Consider the following 23,234-nt stretch of genomic DNA (forward strand, 5'->3'; position numbering starts at 1 on the left):
AATATGATGTCTTGAAAAGAAAGGTATGATGATAAGTGTTATGTTTGGAGTTAGTCATTATGAAATATCATCTCAAAGACAATAATTCTAATTAGTCATACAGCTCATTAAGTGGTGTGTAAATATCCAAATATATCTGAAAAATAAAAGAAACATATGTTAACTGCTAGGCAATAGACATGTAGAAAGTATTTGTACTGTGATACGGTATTTAACATAAGATGGTAGGATTTAAAGGCTTCATAACTATTGACATCCATTGCACTCAATTCTGAGGCAATGGTTATCCCACAACCGTGATGTAATCCAGAACAGAAAGAAGGTCAGCATCAGGCATAATAGCATCACTGTTTCTTATTGTAGATGTAGATTTCAGCTAACAGTTCAGCTATCGTCAGGGCGTTATAGGTAGTCATGTTAATGTAACTGTAATGACACTTATTCCAATTTAACTAAAGCATGTACAATAATTACGAGTTCAATACATTTCAATTTAGAGATTCGATGAACCTGTTATGAGAGGTTGGTGAAAGCATCATAGGGCATTAGAAATTGCTAATTAAAAGCTTTCAAATGCTTCAAATGGCTCTAAGCACTATGGGACTTAACATCTCAGGTCATCAGCCCCCTAGACTTAGAACTACTTAAACCTAACCAACCTAAGAACATCACCCATATCCAGACCCAAGGCAGGATTCAAACCTGCAACTGAAGTGCCTAGAACCGCTCGGCCACAGCGGCCAGCTAATTAAAAGCAAATGTGAACAACATTTCTGAATCTAAAAGTAATTTTCGATAATATGACGTTTTGTAAAGAAAGTTATAATATATCTGACTACACAGGCATAAACTATATGATCAAAAGTATCCCAACATGCTAAAAACATACGTTTTTCATATTAGGTGCATCGTGCTGCCACCTACTGGCTGGTACTCCATATCAGCAACATCAGTATTCATTAGGTATCGTGAGAGAGCAGAATGGAGTGCTATGCAGAACTCACAGACTTCGAAAATGGTCAGATGTCTGGGTGTCACTTATGTCTTGCATCTGTACATGAGATTTCCACACTCCTAAACATCCCTAGGTCCACTGCTTCTGATATGATATGAAGTGAAAACGTGAAGGGAGACGTACAGCACAAAAGCGTAAAGGCCAATCTTGTCTGTTGACTGACAGAGACCGCTGACAGTTGAAGAGGGTCGTAATGTGTAATAGGCAGATATCTGTCTAGACCATCGCACAGGAATTCCCAACTGCATCAGACTCCACCGCAAGCACTATGACAGTTAGGTAGGAGGTGAGAAATCTTGGATGTCATGGTCAAGCGGCTGCTCTTAAGCCACACATCGCACCAGTAAATGCCGAACGTCAGCTCACTTGGTGTAAGGATTGTAAACATTGGACGACTGAACATTGGAAAATCGCTGAGTGGAGTGACGAATAACAGTGCACAATGTGGCGATCCGACAGCAGGGTGTGGGTATGGCGAATCCCCGGTGAACGTCATCTGCCAGCATGTTTGATGCCAACAGTAAAATTCGGAGGTGTTGGTGTTACGGTGTGGTCGTGTTTTTCATGAAGTGCGCTTCCACCCCATATTGTTTTGCATGGCACTATCACAGCACAGGCCTACATTGATGTTTAAGTACCTTATTGCTTCCCACCGTTGAAGAGCAATTTGGGGATGGCGACTGCATCTTTAAACGCGATCGAGCATCTATTCATAATGCACGGCCTGTGATGGAGTTGTTACATGACAATAACATCCCTGTAATGGATTAGCCTGCACAGAGCCCTGAAGTGAATCCTATAGAACACCTTTGGGAAGTTTTGGAATGCCGACTTCGCGCCAGACCTCACCGACTGACATCGATACCTCTTCTCTGTGCTGCACTCTGTGAAGAATGCGCTGCCATTCCCCAAGAAACTTTCCAGCACCTGATTGAACGTATGCCTGCGAGAGTGGAAGCTGTCATCAAGGCTAAGGGTGGGCCAACACCATATTGGATTCAAGCATTACCGATGGAGGGCGCCACGAACTTTTAAGTCATTTTCAGCCAGGTGTCCGGATACTTTTGATCACATGGTGTATATATATATATATATATATAGTTATAATAGAGAGAAACATTCCACGTAGGATATATATATATATATATATATATCTCTCTCTGTGTGTGTGTGTGTGTGTGTGTGTGTGTGTGTGTGTGTGTGTGTGTGTGTTGTGTACATAGTTCCGCGTAGTTAGCGCGTACACAACTTTCCCACTTGAGCGCTCCCCACTAAGTACAACAGTGCAGGCGCAGCGCTCGTCCATCTCCGCACTACAAGATGGCGCTGCCTTAGAGACGGACCAAATTCTGCTTCCGCCAATCCACGTATTAACATCTAACGCAGCCAATGAGATTGCTGCTAACGTATAACCTTTTCTCCTCACGGATCACACTTGCGCAATGATACCTGAACGCACCTAATAAGATTATCATATTCCTGTACATAGCCATGAAGATAAATGTATAGACACTTTGTCAAGTATCAGAGATGTGTGAGAATAAGATTAACATACCAAGACCAAAGGATTTCAGATTGTCAATTGTAAACAGCATCCAGAATCAAATTACATAGTGTCTATGCTTTTTATTATTTTAATAAATGTATGTGAAAATTAATCAAGTTCTGTTTAAAGTTGGTCACCGTCAATCTGCTACTCTAAGCGTGCAAGTGGCATTTCTATCGTCTGACCTAACGGCAGAAGATAAACACGCCACAATAAGACCACGAGACATATTGCTGACACTCGCCTACTTCGTTAGAGCGACAAGGCAAATAATCTGATGGTGTGTGTACCGAAGGTCTTACAGTATGCACACCACAATATATATCAGTCTTGGACAGCGACTGTTGTTGTTGTGGTCTTCAGTCCTGAGACTGGTTTGATGCAGCTCTCCATGCTACTATATCCTGTGCAAGCTTCTTCATCTCCCAGTACTTACTGCAACCTACATCCTTCTGAATCTGCTTAGTGTATTCATCTCTTGGTCTCTCTCTACGATCTTTACCCCCCATGCTGCCCTCCAATGCAATGACACTTATTCTGATTTACCTAAAGCATGTACAAGCATTACTAGTTCAAACATTTCCTTTGGAGATTCGATGAATCTGTTATGAGAGGTTGATGGAAGAATCACGAGGCAACAAAAAATGGATGTCAATGACGGTGTACTTGACTATACAGCCATATCTAACGAAACTCCACGAGAGACATGCCGCGTGGGATTAGCCGTGCGGTCTAAGGCGCTGCAGTCACGGACTGTGCATCTGGTCCCAGCAGAGGTTCCAGTCTTCCCTCGGGCACGGATGTGTGTGTTTGTCCTTATGATAATTTAGGTTAAGTAGCGTGTAAGTTTGGGGATTGATGACCTTAGCAGTTAAGTCCCATAAGATTTCACACACATTTTTTGAGAGACATTGTAGCCTCACATGTATAACTGAGCTATACAGATGAGTTTCTTCCACACTTACCTGGTTTCCGTCGGTGGCTGTGAAACGAGGCGAGTTAACTCCGCAACAGATTGTGGGTGGTCGGCCACAGCATCAGCCCAGCCCCGCGTGACCATCACGCGGGGCAAGTGGGCCTTTACGAAGGCAACAGCATCGCGCCTGAGGCTGTCGGAGTTGTGCCTCATCGCGAGGACAGCTGTGGCCGCAGCAGTCTCGACAGACAGCTGTGCGGCCACCTGCTGCTCGCACTCTGCCTTCAGAGCAGACAGGCCGTACCTGTCAGCGGCAGCCAGCAGGTGGGGGGCCACCGCCGGCAGCTGCGGAGCCCGGAGTGTGTACAAGTAGGCCAGCAGCTGGCGCAGCACCGCGCCCTCCACGCCCGGCACGCCGAGCTGGCCGCCGCCGGCCTCCTGCAACATGGCGGCCAACACGGGGCTCCTCGCGGCCAGGACGGCCCTGTGCGCCGCCAGACGAGTCTCGCCCGCCACCAGAGTCACCACGGCGCCGTCCCCGGCGTCCAGGAGGGTGGCGAGGTCCACGGTTGAGGTCTCCATACCTTCCGGAACTCGATCCACTGTGAACGATTCTGAAACACGGTGCCACTCGTATAATACTCTCAACTACCCCTCATTGAACTTTGGAAGGTGAAGCGAATGTGAACACAAACCACACATAATGCTGTGGGTGTAGGGGAAGAGAGTATAAGACAGCTGATAAGCCGGCCGGAGTGGCCGAGCGGTTCTAGGCACTACAGTCTGGAACCGTGCGACAGCTACGGTCGCAGGCTCGAATCCTGCCTCGGGCATGGATGTGTGTGATGTCCTTAGGTTAGTTAGGTTTCATTAGTTCTAAGTTCTAGGGGACTGATGACCTCAGAAGTTCAGTCCCATAGTGCTCAGAGCCATTTGAACTATTTAGAATAGCTGATAAACCTGGACAGCATGGCTACGAACTTTTCACAGCACCAGTCTGTTGGCAAATACACACAACAAAAAAAGTTTTGCTTCACCCCAGTTCCCAGAATTCCTGAAGATAGACGTTGACTGTGGATATTGTATCACAGACACTGTCCCTTTGTTCAGAGATGCCACTAATACCCCCACAGATGTAAACAACAAATCATGAGCAGTGCCTATTAGACAGATGGGGTCTCACAGCCGATCAGTTCCAGTCATTCCCCCGGGAAGGAGGTACACGGCTCTTGTTGTCTGTAGTTCAGCCGTGCCCAGACAGTCAATACCACGCTTCGATAGCGTCCGCATTGTTACTTTGTGCCAGGGAGGGCTCTCAACATGGGAAGTGTCCAGGTGTCTCAAAGTGGATCAAAGCAATGTTGTTCAGACCTGGAGGAGATAAGGAGAGACAGGGACTGTCGATGACATGCCGCCCGAGGGCTACTACTGCAGTGGATGACTGCTACCTACGGATTATGGCTCGGAGGAACCCTGACAGCAACGCCACCATGTTGAATAATGCTTTTCGTGCAGCCATAGGACGTCGTGTTACGACTCAAATTGTGCCCAATAGGCTGCACGATGCGCGACTTCACACCCAGCGTCCACGGCGATATCCATCTTTGCAACCACGACACCGTGCAGCGTAGTACAGATGGGCCCAACAATATTCCGAATGGACTGCCACAGGATTGGCATCACGTTCTCTTCACCGATGAGTGTCGCATATGCCTTCAACCAGACAATTGTCACTGACGTGTTTGGAGGCAACCCAGTCAGGCTGGCCGCGCAGGATTAGCCGAGCGGTCTAAGGCGCTGCAGTCGTGGACTGTGCGGCTGGTCCCGGCGGAGGTTCGAGTCCTCCCTCGGGCATGGGTGTATGTGTTTGTCCCTAGGATAATTTAGGATAAATAGTGTGTAAGCTTAGGGACTGATGACCTTAGCAGTTAAGTCCCATAAGAATTCACACACATTTGAACCAGTCAGGCTGAATGTCTTTGACATCAGCGAGTGCAGCAAGGTGGAGGTTCCCTACTGTTTTGGGGTGGAATTATGTGGAGCCGACTTATGCCGCTGGTAGTCATAGAAGACTCCATAATGGCTGTATGATACCTGAATGCCATCCTCCGATCAATAGTGCAACCATATTGGCAGTGTATTGGCGAGGCATTCGTCTCCATGGACGACAATTCGCGCCCCCATCGTGCACATTTGTGAATGACTTCCTTCAGGATAATGATATCACTCGACTAGAGTGGCCAGCATGTTCTCCAGACATGAATCCTATCGAACGTGCCTGGGATAGACTGAAAAGTGCTGTTTATGGACGACGTGACCCACCAACCACTCTGAGGGATCTACGCCAAATCGCTGTTGAGGCACAATCTGGACCAACAGTGCCTTGATGAACTTGTGGATATTATGCCACGACGAATACAGGCATGCATCAACGCAAGAGGACGTGCTACTGAGTATTAGAGGTACTGTTGTGTACAGCAATCTGGACCACCACCTCTGAAGGTCTCGCGTTATGGTGGTACAACATGCAATGTGTGGTTTTCGTGAACAATAAAAAGGGCGGAAATGATGTTTATGTTGATCTCTATTCCAATTTTGTGTACAGGTTCCGAAACGCTCGGAATCGAGGTGATGCAGAACTTTTTTTATGTGTGTATCACCTGTATTACGCCATTGAACTATGTTCCTTTGCTAAACTACATACCTACCACATACAGCTGGTAGTGAAACAGGTAGCCACTGAGGTGACAAAAGTCATGGCATAGCAGTATACGCATTACAGATGGCGGTAGTATCGTGTACACAAGGTGTAAAAGCCAGTTAATTCGGAGAGGTGTCATTTGTACTCAGGTGATTCATATGAAAATATTTCCAACATGATGGTAACCGCACGACGGGAAGTAACAGACTTTGAATGCGGAATGATAGTTGGAGTTAGACACTTGGAACACTCCATTTCGAAAATCGTTGTTGTTGTTGTTGTTGTGGTCTTCAGTCCTGAGACTGGTTTGATGCAGCTCTCCATGCTACTCTATCCTGTGCAAGCTTCTTCATCTCCCAGTACTTACTGCAGCCTACATCCTTCTGAATCTGCTTAGTGTATTCATCTCATGGTCTCCCTCTACGATTTTTACCCTCAACGCTGCCCTCCAACACTAAATTGGTGATCCCTCGATGTCTCAGAACATGTCCTACCAACAGATCCCTTCTTCTAGTCAAGTTGTGCCAGAAGCTCCTCTTCTCCCCAATTCTGTTCAGTACCTCCTCATTAGTTACGTGATCTACCCATCTAATCTTCAGCATTATTCTGTAGCAACACATTTCGAAAGCTTCTATTCTCTTCTTGTCTAAACTATGTATCGTCCACGTTTCACTTCCATACATGGCTACACTCCATACAAATACTTTCAGAAACGACTTCCTGACATTTAAATTATACTCAATGTTAACAAATTTTTCTTCTTCAGAAACGCTTTCTTTGCCACTGCCAGTCTACATTTTATATCTTCTCTACTTTGACCATCATCAGTTATTTTGCCCCCCAAATAGCAAAACTCCTTTACTACTTTAAGTGTCTCATTTCCTAATCTAATTCTCTCAGCATCACCCGACTTAATTCGGCTACATTCCATTATCCTCGTTTTGCTTTTGTTGATGTTCATCTTATACCCTCCTTTCAAGACACTGTCCATTCCGTTCAACTGTTCTTCCAAGTCCTTTGCTGTCTCTGACAGAATTACAATGTCATCGGCGAACCTGAAGGTTTTATTTTTCTTCCCCATGGATTTTAATACCTCTTCCAAACTTTTCTTTTGTTTCACTTAGTGCTTCCTCAATATACATATTGAATAACATCGGGGATAGGCTACAACCCTGTCTCACTCCCTTCCCAACCACTGCTTCCCTTTCATACCCCTCGACTCTTATAACTGCCATCTGGTTTCTGTACAAATTGTAAATAGCCTTTCGCTCCCTGTATTTTACCCCTAGCACCTTCAGAATTTGAAAGAGAGTTTTCCAATCAACATTGTCAAAAGCTTTCTCTAAGTCTACAAATGCTAGAAACGTAGGTTTGCATTTCCTTAATCTTTCTTCTAAGATGTCGTAGGGTCAGTATTGCCTCACGTGTTCCAACATTTCTACAGAATCCAAACTGATCTTCCCCGAGGTCGGCTTCTATCAGTTTTTCCATTCATCTCTAGAGAATTCACGTTAGTATTTTGCAGCTGTGACTTATTAAACTGATAGTTCAGTAATTTTCACATCTGTCAACACCTGCTTTCTTTGGGATTGGAATTATTATATTCTTCTTGTAGTCTGAGGGTATTTCGCCTGTCTCATACGTCTTGCTTACCAGATGGTAGAGTTTTGTCAGGACTGGCTCTCCCAAGGCTGTCAGTAGTTCTAATGGAATTTTGTCTACTCCGGGTGCCTTGTTTCGACTCAGGTCTTTCAGTGCTCTGTCAAACTCTTCACGCAGTATTATATCTCCCATTTCTTCTTCATCTACATCCTCTTCCATTTCCATAATATTGTCCTCAAGTACATCGCCCTTGTATGGACCCTCTATATACTCCTTCCACCTTTCTGCTTTCCCTTCTTTGCTTAGAACTGGGTTTCCATCTGAGCTCTTGATATTCATGCAAGTGCTTCTCCTTTCTCCAAAGGTCTCTTTAATTTTCCTGTAGGCAGTATCTATCTTACCCCTTGTGAGATAAGCCTCTACATCCTTACATTTGTCCTCTAACCATGCCTGCTTAGCCATTTTGCAATTCCTGTCAATCTAATTTTTGAGACGTTTGTATTCCTTTTTGCCTGCTTCATTTACTGCATTTTTATATTTTCTCCTTTCATCAATTAAATTAAATATTTCTTCTGTTTCCCAAGGGTTTCTGCTAGTCCTCGTCTTTCTACCTACTTGACCCTCTGCTGCCTTCACTATTTCATCCCTCAAAGCTACCCATTCTTCTATTTCTTTCCCCCATTTCTGTCGATTGTTCCCTTATGCCCTCCCTGAAACTCTGTACAATCTCTGATTCTTTCAGTTTATCCAGGTCCCATCTCCTTAAATTCCCACCTTTTTGCAGTTTCTTCAGTTTTAATCTGCAGTTCATAACCAATAGATTGTGGTCAGAGTCCACATCTGCCCCTGGAAATGTCTTACAATTTAAAACCTGGTTCCTAAATTTCTGTCTTACAATTATATAATCTATCTGTTAACAATAATCGTTAGGGAATTCCATATTTCGCAATCCATAGTGTCAAGAGTGTGCTGAGATTACCAAATTTCAGGCATTGTCTCTCATCACAGATAATGAGGATGTCGACGGCCTTCACGTAACGACTGAGACCACAGCAATTTGCGTGGAGTTGTCAGTGCTAACAGACAAGCAACACTGCGTGGAATAACCGCAGGTATTAAAGTGAGATAAATGATGAACATATCCGTTAGGACAGTGTGGTGGAATTTGGCGTTAATGGGCTATGGCAGCAAACTCGAGTACCTTTGCTATCAGCATCACACTGCCTGGAGAGCCTCTCCTGGGCTCGTTACTATATCGGTTAGACCCTTGATCTCTGGATAACCGTGGATTGGTCAGATGAGCCGCTATTTCAGTTGGTGAGAGCTGATGGTAGGGTTCGAGTGTGGCGTAGACCCCGTAAAGCCATGGGCCCAAGTTGTCAAGGCAGTATGCAAGCTGTTGGTAGCTCCATATTGGTGTGGGTCGTGTTACATGGATTGTGGATCCAAACAAACCAATCATTGCCTGGAAATGTTTAATTTTGGCTGCCTGGAGACCATTTGCAGCCATTCATGAACTTCGTTCTTCCGAATAACTATGTAATTTTTATGGGTGACAACATGCCATGTCTCTGGTCCACATGTGCTTGCAATTGGTTTCAAGAACATTCTCGATATTTCGCGCGAATGATTTGGTCATCCAGACAGCCCAACACGAATCCCATCGAATATTTGTGGGACATAATCGAGAGGATAGTTCATGCACAAAATCATGCGCTGGCAATACTTTAGCAATTATGGGGCGATATAGAGGCAGTATTGCTCAATATTACAGGAGCAGAATTGCAACGACTTCGATGTGTCCATGCCACGGTGTGATGATGCTCTACACCCTGCAAAAGGAAACACTTACCTGGCTTGTCTGTTTTTACGTAATGGATTGTGACTTCAGGACCAGATTCTGAAAAAGATATTGGTAGAAATGTGAATGAAAACGTTAAACTCCTGCTTCATTAATCACTGCAAAATTGTCATTAGTTACGATGCTGAGACTTATCTACAAAAAAGGTGCATTCTTTACCTGTAACGGAGTCTGTGCCATTGTAATTTGTTGCTATGACTGTTGCCAGAAAAATGCAGATAAAACAACTTATGGTCCTGCAGAACATAATGCAAGGACGTAGGTGTTGCGCCAAGTGAAGAACTTCCCTCACAATATCTTCATCAATTTTGGACACTTATGAAAAACCTGTAATTTAATGAATCACTATATATTTTCTTTCTACAAGCTACTATTGTAAATTAACATTTCAGTCAACCTTGGATTATACAATTTAGCAAGTCTGATACCACTTCGTTCTCCCATATATATGATTTAGCAACTTTGCTTACTTTAAATGTATCCGAAACCGTTTAAGACATCGTAATTCTGTTTACATCTGATTAATTGTTAGAAAGTGTTCTCTACACGGCGAGTATTCTTTTGTCATATCTATATTTATTGCAGAGAGACTGGTATAAAGTACTCTTTTCCAGCTGGAACTGTGCTGTAAGATATTAAGAGTTGATTTTTCTGGCAAAGGGAGAGAGGCATGGGTGTGCCTCTTGCACATAGCACGTGCAAGCACAGGACAGCGGGTGGTGGGGGTAACTATGGTTCTTTAGGAACATAATGGCGCTAATGAGCGCTGACTCGAATATGGCTGATGCAGTCTTCAAAACACGCTACGATGAAACCGAAAACACTACAGAGATGGTGGCGACGAGAAATGATCGTTCCGACAGGGATCATGATTTTGCGATCATTATTACAACAGTTAAGAATGTCTGTGGTTATGTACATTATGACAGCCTATAGAAAAACAATTACTAACACAGACTTTGCTCAATCATAGCATAACATGCATCAGTTGCTAGTTAATGTAAGCCGACATTTAAAAAATGGCATTTCATGTATTTTACTTGGTCTAAAAATACAACTGATTTTACGTAGCTAGTATTATTGTGTAAATGTGTCACTGTTTTGAATCTGCCACAGATGTACACAGTAAGAAGATTGAGTTCCCCACTTCCATCGCTTATCATCTCAGGTTATAAATATTTAAACTTAATGGTATAAGAATGGCAACTTGATAAATGACAAGGAAAGAATTGTAGAAAGATGGAAAGAATACTTCTCAGAACTGTTGAATCGCCCAGACCAAGATGAGATATTACCTGCAAACGCTACGAAGGAGAGGAAAGATGAAGAAGAATGGGAAGTTAGTGAAGAAGACATGAAGATCGCAATCAAAGGACTCAGAAACAACAATGCCCCAGGGGAGGACAGAATAACATCAGAATTAATCAAGGAGGGAGATGAGAGCTTACACTATATAAACTGATTCAGTTGCTATGGGAGGAGATGACACTGCCAGAATACTGGAAACTGACTATAATATATGCCCAATACACAATATAATGTGGTAACTACAGAGGAAACAGCTTGTTGAATGTAACGTATAAGGTGCTGTCCATCATTATCCTCAGAAAATCGCAACCATTCATAGAGAACAACATACGGCAGTACCAAGCCGGCTTTCGACCAAACTGATTGACAATAGATCACATTTCTCACTAAGACAATTATTTGAAAAACACTGGGAATATGATAAAGATATCTACAGCCTGTTCGTCGATTTTCAACGTGCATATGCCAGCATCCACAGGAACAGCCTATACAATGCAATGTGTGACTTCAGAATCTCTGAGAAGCTAGTGAGAATGGTGCAAGCTTATATGGAAGGGTCAAAGGCAGCAGTACGCTTTTGAGGAGCCACATCAGAAACATTCGAGATTGAGAGAGGCCTCACATATGGGGATGCTCTCTCGTGTGTTCTGTTCAATGTAATCTTAGAGCAAGTAATAAAAGAGTGTAGGCAAGAGGAGTGGGCTGGAGTAGAGATGGACTGTAACTTCAATTGTCTTGCATATGCAGATGACATAGTACTACTAAGTGAATAAAAGCACGAGTTGAAAGAAATGTACCAGAAAATGGACAATTATGCACGGAAGGTAGGGCTCAAAGTGAATCGAGGCAAAACAGAGTTCATGCAATTAGGAAGAAGACAAGAGCAGGAAGTATTTCTTGAGATAGATGGCAAGAGATTCAAGAGAGTACACCAGTTCAAATATTTGCGATCTTGGTTTACCACGGACAACAACATAAAAATGGACATCAAGGAAAGAATAGCACTGGGAATGAAATGCATCCCTCAGAGAGACGCTCAGCTCTAACTCGATCTCAGTGAACACTAAGATGAAAATCTACAGCACAGTGATATGCCCAGCAGTAATGTCCGGTTCAGAAACATGGAGCATGACTAAGCGAGAAAAGGAAAAACTTACTATTTGAAAGAAGAGTAAAGAGAAAGTATGGGGACCAGTTTTAGATGACGGAGAATGGAGGAAAAACGAGGAAATCTACCTTCTGATGCGAAACCAACTATCCTACAGAAAATAAAGAGCAAAAGAATGCAATGGGTGGGCCGTGTAGCCCGTATGCCAGATGGAAGACAGGCGAAGATGGCAGTAGCGGGGAAACCAAACACCAAACGCCCCATTGGATGACCGAGGCAGCGCTGGATGGACGACCTAGCGAAGGATCTAGCAGCCTTCGGAGTTGAAGACACCTGGAGGAACCGGGCACAAAACAGGAAGGAATGGAGGCAGTTTGTGGAAGCAGCACATGGTCTGCAGGGCCTGTGATCGCTGAATATCCATCTATCTATCAATCCATGGTATTTAATAGTTTATTGATTATGCAAATGAGCACTAGAAGAAAATGCTAAATAAATAATAAATGGAACACGCTATGTAAAATCTGTAAGCACAAATGAACAGAGGGCTGTAGCATGCTCCTATTAACCTGGCCTCTTCGAGTCTTATAACTGTACTTAGAATGTGTGATTTTATTCATATCTTACGTACATTGTATAGCATATGCTTTGAGAGGTAACAAAATGACCATAATGAATGAAAGATTACCAACTTTGTGTAAATCGTTTCTCAGACATACACTTTAACTTAGTGTGGCCACTGAGGTTTGATCGCCATTCACTGATATTTCAGTAATATTATCAAATATTTGAGTTTTTAATTACAATCCCATTGTGTCAGTGAACAATATTACCTTGACGGGATTTATTTATTAAATTCATTTTCAATAGTTCACTAAATTACAAACAATTCTGCCGGAGGAACACCTGCAACTAACCATTCCAGAAGAGATTGAAAATATTGCCTCAGTTGTAAGTTTGAAGATCGTGATGGGTTTCGGGCAATTACATGCTCATAGTGTGTGATATTGAAAATAAACAAGAAACAGAAGCCAATAATAACATTTATACGCATTCGTACACATGAAGCCAGCCGCAGTGGCCGAGCGGTTCTAGGCGTGTCAGTCCGAAACCGTGCTGCTGCTACGGTCGCAGGTTCGAATCTTGGCTCGGGTATGGATGTGTGTGATGTACTTAGGTTAGTTAGGTTTAAGTAGTTCTACGTTCTAGGACACTGATCACCTGAGATGTTAAGTCCCATAGTGCTCAGAGCCATTTGAACCATTTGAAGTACACATGACAGAAAAAAGTACCATATAACACTATTAACAAATAGTGTTCGGGTTGGGAGCTGTAATATGTAAGTCAGTGGCAAAGTGATGATTGGTTTGCTTGGCGCCCAACTGCGCGGTCATCAGCGCCCAGACAAAGTCCCAATTTTTACACAGTCCAATCTAGCCCCTGTCACGAGTGATGATTATGATGAAGATGAAATGGTGAGGACAACACAAACACACAGTCCCCAGGCACAGAAAATCACCAACCCGGTCAGGAATCGAACCTGGAACCCCGTGATGCAGAGGCAGCCACGCTAGCCACTAGACCACAAGCTGCGGACAATGGGAAAGTGACAGCAGACGATACAACGAACGACTGTCGGGATAATGAAGTATAGAAAGAGCCCCAGTACACTGCTACTCCGAGCGCCGCTTTGGAAAGTATAAGACATGGCGTACCACCAGCGAGCGCAGAGTGCGGAGTGGCGTACACGAAGGAGGAAGGAAACTGGTAAACCAGATTGGCAAAAGTACAGCCATCTGTTGACGGGAAGAAGAACGCGGGACCAACGAGCCCGGCCGTTCACAATTCGGATTACTGATTTGTATGCAAAAGGAAAAAACATGACAAGAAACAGAAGCCAATAATAACTTTTACACGCCATCTCTAAATCCTCGCACAAACGAAAAAATGGCTGACATCGAAATATGTGTCCCAGGAATAGAAAAGCAACTGGAATCACTCAACAGAGGAAAGTCCACTGGACCTGACGGGATACCAATTCGATTCTACACAGAGTACGCGAAAGAACTTGCCCCCCCCCCCCCCCCCCCCTTCTAACAGCCGTGTACCGCAAGTCTCTAGAGGAACGGAAGGTTCCAAATGATCGGAAAAGAGCACACATAGTCCCAGACTTCAAGAAGGGTCGTCGAGCAGATGCGCAAAACTATAGACCTATATCTCTGACGTCGATCTGTTGTAGAATTATAGAACATGTTTTTTGCTCGCGTATCGTGTCATTTCTGGAAACCCAGAATCTACTCTGTAGGAATCAACATGAATTCCGGAAACAGCGATTGTGTGAGACCCAACTCGCTTTATTTGTTCATGAGACCCAGAAAATATTAGATACAGGCTCCCACGTAGATGCCATTTTCCTTGACTTCCGGAAGGCGTTCAATACAGTTCCGCACTGTCACCTGAAAAAGTAAGAGCCTACGGAATATCAGACCAGCCGTGTGGCTGGATCGAAGAGTTTTTAGCAAACAGAACACAGCATGTTGTTCTCAATGGAGAGACGTCTACAGACGTTAAAGTAACCTCTGGCGTGCCACTGTTTTGGGACCATTGCTTTTCACAATATATATAAATGACCTAGCAGATAGTATCAGAAGTTCCATGCGACTTTTCGCGGATGATGCTGTAGTATACAGAGAAGTTGCAGCATTAGAAAATTGTAGCGAAATGCAGGAAGATCTGCAGCGGATAGGCACTTGGTGCAGGGAGTGGCAACTGACCCTTAACATAGACAAATGTAATGTATTGCGAATACATAGAAAGAAGGATCCTTTATTGTATGATTATATGATAGGGGAACAAACAGTGGTAGCACCTACTTCTGTAAAATATCTGGGAGTATGCGTGCGGAACGATTTGAAGTGGAATGATCATATAAAATTAATTGTTGGTAAGGCGGGTACCAGGTTGAGATTCATTGGGAGAGTCCTTAGAAAATGTAGTCCATCAACAAAGGAGGTGGCTTACAAAACACTCATTCGACCTATACTTGAGTATTGCTCATCAGTGTGGGATCCGTACCAAGTCGGGTTGACAGAGGAGATAGAGAAGATCCAAAGAAGAGCGGCGCGTTTCGTCATAGGGTTATTTGGTAAGCATGATAGCGTTACGGAGATGTTTAGCAAACTCAAGTGGCAGACTCTTCAAGAGTGGCGCTCTGCATCGCAGTATAGCTTGCTGTCCAGGTTTTGAGAGGGTGCGTTTCTGGATGAGGTATCGAATATATTGCTTCCCCCTACTAATACAAAATATGGTTCAAATGGCTCTGAGCACTGTGGGACTTAACATCTGAGGTCATCAGTCCCCTAGAACTTAGAACTACTTAAACGTAACTAACCTAAGAACATCACACACATCCATGCCCGAGGCAGGATTCGATCCTGCGACCGTAGCAGTCGCGCGGTTCCGGACTACAGCGCCTAGAACCGCATGGCCACCGCGGCCGGCCCTACTTATACCTCCCGAGGAGATCACGAATGTAAAATTAGAGAGATTCGAGCGCGCACGGAGGCTTTCCGGCAGTCGTTCTTCCCGCGAACCATACGCGACTGGAACAGGAAAGGGAGATTATGACAGTGGCACGTAAAGTGCCCTCCGCCACACACCATTGGGTGGCTTGCGGAGTATAAATGTAGATGTAGATGTAGACAAAAAACTACATGAAAAACGTCAAGATTACATTGTGGGTGCAAAGGAACATATTGAAACAGGGACAGTAGAGAACTGTAGCAAAACCCCTAACTGGGAGACGGCGACTTAAAGCTTATACATGAAACAGTTAAACTAAATTAATTTGTTTTCCATGAGTTGCACGCAAATTTTAATTTGGCGGGAAAGCAGACGGCAACGTGGAATACAATGCCATAGTTATGGGCTAAAAGAACATACACATGAGCCACACCTAATAAAAAAGGATCTTTCTACTAAGTAAAATGGAAAGTAGCTAAACCTTAGAGTAGGGGAAGGTGGGGGAATTACACGCATGTGGGTAATCACACGCAGGCTGATTTATGCAGTTTGAATGACGCAAGCTGTTCCCAGTTGGTGCTACACCCTGCCGGCAGGAGTAATAACTACTATGCAGCTTACGCCAGCCATTTTCCAGTGGCATTGTTGGAGCAGTGAAGTATTGTTTATTTTCGGCGTGTCTCGTAATTTTGGTCAGCTGTATTTTGCAAGGTAAGTGCTACTGTAAGTTGCTTTAATGTAATTCTTGCGTATAAACTGCTAACCCTAGATTAAACCTTTAATTGAATCGTAGATTTGTCCCGCTATTTCAATTAGGTGCCGAGTTATGCTAAGGTTAGTCATCGAACTTACGGTGGGGTAATGCCACGCAGCTGTTGAAGTGCGTGGTATTCCCCTTTGCAGGTTATATTTTCAATACTAACGAGGTTTTTTTTTTAAATTTCAGATGGGTAGATATTATAAAAGAAAAACCCAGAAAGCAAAACGGATGCTAGGAGAACTATGTAAGGCTCTTGATGCCATCAAATCTGGAAGAAAAATAAGGGAAGTATCAAGGGCTTTCGGGATTTATGAAGCTACCTGCGAACGAGAATGAAGGTTAAAAATGCCGAAAGTCCAAAACTTGGAAGAAACCCAACATTTTCGACAGAACAGGAAATTGAGATTAGGGATCATGTTATTACAATGGCCAAGCTGTTCTATGGCATTACATGCATCCAGCTGCAAAAGATTGCATTTGAGTATGCACAGGCTAACAACATTGCAAACAATTTTGATAAGTCATCTGGGTTAGCTGGAAAGGATTGGCTAGCTCTATTTTTAAAAAGAAACCCGAGTATTAGCATGAGAAAACCTGAAGCAACTAGCATTAACAGAATACAGGCATTTAATGAAGAAGAGGTTAACGCATATTTTAAAAATTTAGGACGTGTCTTTGAAAAATATAAATTTAAAGAGGGGCGAGTGTTCAACGTCGATGAAACGGGCATAAATACTGCACAAAAGCCCGACAGAATTTTGGCTCCTAAAGGTGTTAAACAAATAGGTGGGGCCACGTCTTGGGAAAGGGGGAAAAACGTGACTGTGATATGTTGTCTCAGTGCTGCTGGTACCAACATCCCCCCTATGTTTATCTTCCCCAGGAAGAGAAGCTGAAATCTCTTAAGTAATGATGGACCAGTTGGAGCAATATATGGTTGTTCCGTCAATGGCTGGTCCAATGAGCCATTATTTTTCGAATGGATCTAACATTTTCAGAACAATGTAAAATCAACTATTGATGATCCTGTGCTGCTGATTTTAGATAATCACAGCAGCCACATTTCACTTGACATTTTTGAATTTTGTAAAAAACATTCTATTGTCATGGTAATCATACCTCCACACACTTCTCACAAGCTTCAACCACTAGATGTTACATTCTCTTTGAAATCAGCCTTCAATCGTGAATGTGACATGTATATGAAGCCACAGGTGTATCAAAAAATTACACCGTATGAGTTAGCAGAGCTTTTTCATAATTCATATATTAAGGTCGCTACCATGGACAAAGGGCAGTCAGGGTTTAAGGCATGTGGGATTTGCCCTTTCAATCCAAACAAATTTCAGCGTGACGACTTACAACAATGTGAGATCTTCAGAGATGTTGTCCTTGAAGATGAAGAGGTTCCGAATGCAACAAATGGAAATGAAGTGGTTGCATCTACAAACGAGCTACATATCTCCAAAAGGAGTCAAGAACAGATTCCTGGATCTTCAGCAGAAGATGTTCCACTTCTAGTAGGCCTAGAAGAGGTCACAACAACATCAACTAAAAGTGCATGTGTCAAGCTCGTTAGTGTATTTGACATATCTCCTGTTCCAAAACTTAAACAAGTTCTTCCTAAGACGAAACAAGCCAAGGGAAAGCCTAAGGAAAAGTCAGTGATCCTTACAGCAACGCCAGAGAAAAATAAACTGCTAACGGAGTTATCAATAAAAAAAAAAAAAAAAAAAAAAAAAAAAAAGCAGCCATGAAAATGATAGCTAAAGGAAACAAGAAAAGAAATCTTAAGGATAAAGCAGATAAGTGGAGAAATCTGCAACTTAAAAAGTCTCAAAGAAGAACAGACATTACATAAGAAAACACCACCAAGAAAATGAAAGTAGCAGCGAGGATGACCTAAATCTGGACTTGCAGAACATTTGTGATGACGAGGAAATGGATGATATTGATCCATTGGCGATTTCAGATGTCTGTTTAGTTTGTGGAGAGTTTGGGAAAGATGGAGAACTATGGTAACGATGTATTTCTTGTAGCAGATGGAGTCATGAAGAATGTAGTGGCTGGAACACTCCAAAAGGTTGCAAGCGCGATCTTTGCTGTATGAGAAAATGAACCCTTTTCACATCAATAAAAATGTAAAAAACAAAAATTATAAGAGATGTTTGTAGAATTACATTATTTCATTCTTAAATATACTGTTTACTATTTGTAGTAACTAATAAGCAAATAAAAATAGCAATTATTGTACATTATTATGGTTTGTTTGTTTTACGCGTTATTACCCAGTGCTTTGTGTGTCATTACCCTCAGGGGTGGGGAATACCACGCATTTGCACTTTTTTTTTATTTTAATGTTCGAAATTAAGGTACTGTTTATAACTATTTACAGACGATTGGAATATGTGGAGAAATGTCCATTGTATGGTATGTACTTATTTTCGTAGGTTTTAATGACGTAACGAATGGTTCACATCGATTTTTCCTTAGGTGTGTGTATTTCCCCCACTCTACCCTACTCACTGTGAAAAACCCGTAGAGGTCCAGGCTGGGAATCTTGCATATGAAATAGCACGTGTTTACAACATGATAACGTCGGCCCTTTAACCCCAAACATCGATAAATGTACATGTATTTCATCGACGGGGCATTTATCAGAGTTGGATGGTATAAACAGAAATAGCAGACCACACGTGGTAGGTAATAGGAGCACATACTTATGGAAGATCGAGGCAGCAGCAGGAGAAATCAGCTTCGTACAGAGGTGATCTCCCTGTTGCAGCTGCCAACAACTAGGAGTTGGAATGAAGTGAACATGCAGAACTGTTTCCAGACTTTTATTTTCCATCATCTGCACCACAACCGAGTCTGCAGACACGTCCTTTGAAGCATTGGTGTGAGACATTGAATTGTTTCCAGACGTCGAGTTTCCACATATTCTTTGCACTCTGCACTCATAGAGTCTCGTATAGCTACGAAACGAGGGTTAGCATACTTTTAACTATCTAGTTCTATTACTTTCATGCTCTTCCAATCCGAAATCCATGCATGTAGATCATCAGAAAGAGGGAAATTCGCAGGAATTTTTTGTAGGTTAATGGATATTACACATATAAAATCAAACCACACCTGGTTATGATAGCAATATGAGCATACACATAACGAAAAAAAATCTGGAAAAAATGACCCGAAACTCGGTAAAAAATTACTAAAGTCAACATAAAATACATATAAATGGGGAAGATACGACAAAGTGAGGGAAAATTGTAGGAGAATGAGAGAGTACTTAGATGTCTGCTTAGTGCATGAAAATTCTTGTACGTGGGAATGAGTGTGTGATAGCAACAGAAATACGAGAACAAAATCGAAATGGAAGCACTGGGGCCCAGGGATACAGTAAAGTGATCGTGGACAACGATAAGACAGCTGTAATAGACTGTTTAACAAATTTGTATATGTCAGATCGCAAGCCGACGTGCAATCACAAAGTTATCTGTAGTCACCCATCTTAACAGATTTTTGCAAAGTGCCTGGACATTTGACTACAAAAAACTTTTGCATCCTCCTTGGTTGAAGATTGTTGTATTACCAGGTTTGGGACTGCGATATACAAGTACTGAACAGATCCCGTGTTTGACCCTTTGCAATACTGCCTAAGTGTTTTAAAATGTAACAAACCGCATTTACAATGTACTTCTCTGTACTCTCTATCAATCACAACCATGTGGTCCTGCTAACAGTTACCTTACAGGGCAGTTGCTGCACGGTTATTTTTTTAAAAAAAGTCCTGCAGTATGTATACTGAGGTGGTAGGAACACCTACAAGTTCACTGGTGAACTGGATGATCTAGAAAGTTGTTCTGGATGTAAGAGCGCTATCTACCTGCAGTCCTTAACATAAAATCTCTCCACATCACAACCAGCAGAGGACTTCCAAAGCATGTGTGACGACTCATGTCCATCAGACCGATGGAAAACCTGTTTCAAAATGGCTCTGAGCACTATGGGACTTAACATCTGAGGTCATCAGTCCCCAAGAACTTAGAACTACTTAAATCTAACTAACCTAAGGACAGCACGCAACACCCAGTCATCACGAGGCAGAGAAAATCCCTGACCCCACCGGGAATCGAACCCGGGAAGCCGGGCGCAGGAAGCGAGAACGCTACCGCACGACCACGAGCTGCGGACGGAAAACCTGTTTCGGCGCCTTCCTTTAAACGAAGATGCATGCGAAGTATACCATTTCCTGGTCACATTTTCGACATGGATCGAGTAGTCGTTTTCATACCTACTTTGATTCTAGGACACTGACAAAGATTTGTGAGGTACTACCTCTTCTTGAAGCTGTGCGTCGTCATCAAAACGCTGCATAGCCAACCACTTCTTCATTGCTGGGAATAAGTGGAAGTCGCTCAGTGCCAGGTCGGGACTGTACGGCGGATGAGGAAACAAGTCCCACTTAAAAGATTCGAGAACTTCACGAGTCGCATTTGCCGTGTGGGCCCGGGCGTTGTCGTGAATCAGCAAGATCTTTGAGCCCAACTTTCCCCTGCGCTTGTTTTGTATTGCTCTTCTGAGGTTGTGCAGAGTTTGGCAATACCTTTGAGAGTTTACTGTAGTGCCTCTTTCCAGGAAATCCACAAAAATCACACCTTTTCTGTCCCAAAAGAGGTAACCACGTGGTTGAAGGCGCAGGCGGCCGAATTTTACGACGAAGGAATTTCCAAGCTCGTCCATCGCTACGATAAGTGCCTTAATTTAAATGGTAACTACGTAGAAAAGTAGCATTTAAGTGTGGCTTTCATCTGTGTATAATAAAAAAAATTTCCAATACTTTATTTATTTTTAATTCCAAAACGTAATGTACTTTGTGGATAGCCCTCGTACATGACTTTAACATTATAGAGTGTTTAAGTGCAGAACCGTACAACCTTAGGAGTGCATGTGTTTATGTTCTATGAGCGTTTTTTTCTTGCCAATACCTGCTTGGTACTGACCCCAATACGAGAACAATACTCTAGTATCGATAGCACAGTTGATTTGCGGAAATGTTTCAAACACCATCCATCTGGACCTCCATTTTGCATAAACCGCATGTTTCTGCTTGACCAGTTGTTATATTACCACAACACTCTCATATCTACTCTACACCAATAAGGTGTGCTAACCTCCTCGACATGCACGCATCTGGAGAGGTCTTGTGCACTTGGATAGGTGCTGTAAGATAGGTGCAGAACAGTCTTTGCTGAACAGCAGTTACGGACTCTGTTCACTCTCTTTCCTTCACGAGACATGATATGTAGAATGAACAGTACCCTGCCACTTCTGGTCAGTTGGAAATTAAATCGGCGACACTGTTGCAAACAGCGTTGGTCAAAGACAATGCAGGGAGATCTTTCACTCTCCAACTTTATCCTATGAATGCAAGAATACTCTGACTCCCATCCTATTGGGAAAAGATGGCCAATCGTAGTGATAAATTTCGCACTATGATCAAAGTTCTAGAAATATGTAAATAACCTACGTGCATTGGTATAAGTCGCTATCTGGTATACTTCAGTGTATTTGTGTGCATTCACAATCTAGTGAATGTTACTCACTAAGTAGTGAAAATCTGGTGTAGAGATGATACAGAAACTGGGTAGCATGCTGTCGTGTCATTGGCTGGCGTTAAAACTACGCAAAACTGGTAAAATTGCTAAAATTGATTGCACTGTGTCCCATATTGACGGTGTCTTTCCCATCCCGTTCGTCCACTGGTACGCTGTTGATTGACGATGATGAGGTCCCATACTCCCAGGAGCGTAGGGGACGATGCGGGAGACCCGCACCGCTGTACTAGGCAAGGTCTAGTGGAGGTGGTTTGCCATTGCCTTCCTACGACCGTAATGGGGATGAATGATGATGATGAAGACGACACAACAGCACCCAGTCATCTCGAGGCAGGAAAAATCGAACCCGGGACCCCCTGCGCAGGAAGCGAGAATGCTACTACAAGACCACGCGCCGCCGACAGTCGGCAACAGAAACCAAAACATTGCATTGAAACAAGCGTTCAGTTCATAGTGCTGTGGAATGTGGGGAAAAACCGCAAATTGGCATTCCTAAGAAGAAGAACAACACCAAAAATGCAACAGGAGCGTAATATGTAAGAAATTGACCACGCAACCTGCCACTGATGATGCCTCGCTGAAAATAAAGGCGAAACACGTATGGCACTAAAATTGTGTTTTATTCAGTTGCTTCAGATGGTCCATAAGTAAAAATTATCAATATACCACAATAAAACGACAATCAATGCGCAAGCGCCTTACGTTCAGCACTGTTAGCGCTCTCTACCAAGCACACCAGTCATCGCACAAACCTCATCAAATCCGACAATCTTACGGGACATGTTTCGAACACATACAACGAGTAACAGTGATGAATACTGCCAATTAAATTATGATGAGAGACGCAGTAGACATTAACGAACATAACTGATGCGAAACGATATTCGAAAGCATCAGAAAGACTGCTGCGCTACAAGTCTTGTAACAAATTCGGAAAAAAGTCGGTCCCTTCTTTAGTTTGCCTCATTTTTAAAGTGATACGCACATCACACCGCACGCTGATGCAAGAAATGCGTAGAGACTTACGAAAAACGTCCCGCGCCGCAGTAGCCGGTACTGTATGCAGTGCAGTGGCTGTCGGTCGCGAGTTTCGCCTTTTTGTCCTTATATGCTGGCGCCTCCCACCTATTCTGTCCACAGCCTCCCCTCTCCCCCATAACCCCCGCCCACTGCCCGCAGCGATACTTGCACACGTCTGACGTTCGTAGTATCCCTGCACAGGACCGGCTGTACGATCTCGAGATAAATCCAGGGCTAGCTAACCGAGGAATAGGCCA

At 43.2% G+C, this 23,234-nt stretch overlaps 1 protein-coding gene across 1 annotated transcript in view; it reads right to left on the minus strand.

Moving 5' to 3' along the window:
- The window catches only part of LOC124550845 (ankyrin-1-like), a 63,327-nt gene extending 40,297 nt beyond the window's left edge, over nucleotides 1–23,030 (minus strand). Inside the window, exons 1-4 of the mRNA XM_047125572.1 lie at nucleotides 22,984–23,030; nucleotides 9,801–9,968; nucleotides 9,633–9,680; nucleotides 3,527–4,091 (exon numbers count right to left, since the gene is read on the minus strand). Of these exons, the coding sequence (XP_046981528.1) occupies nucleotides 3,527–4,091; nucleotides 9,633–9,680; nucleotides 9,801–9,888 (701 nt within the window). The 5' untranslated portion in view covers nucleotides 9,889–9,968; nucleotides 22,984–23,030. The remainder of the gene's footprint in view (nucleotides 1–3,526; nucleotides 4,092–9,632; nucleotides 9,681–9,800; nucleotides 9,969–22,983) is intronic.
- Nucleotides 23,031–23,234: the final 204 nt, after the last annotated feature.

This window comes from Schistocerca americana, chromosome 9, assembly GCF_021461395.2.
Source record: "Schistocerca americana isolate TAMUIC-IGC-003095 chromosome 9, iqSchAmer2.1, whole genome shotgun sequence".
Lineage (NCBI taxonomy): Eukaryota > Metazoa > Arthropoda > Insecta > Orthoptera > Acrididae > Schistocerca > Schistocerca americana.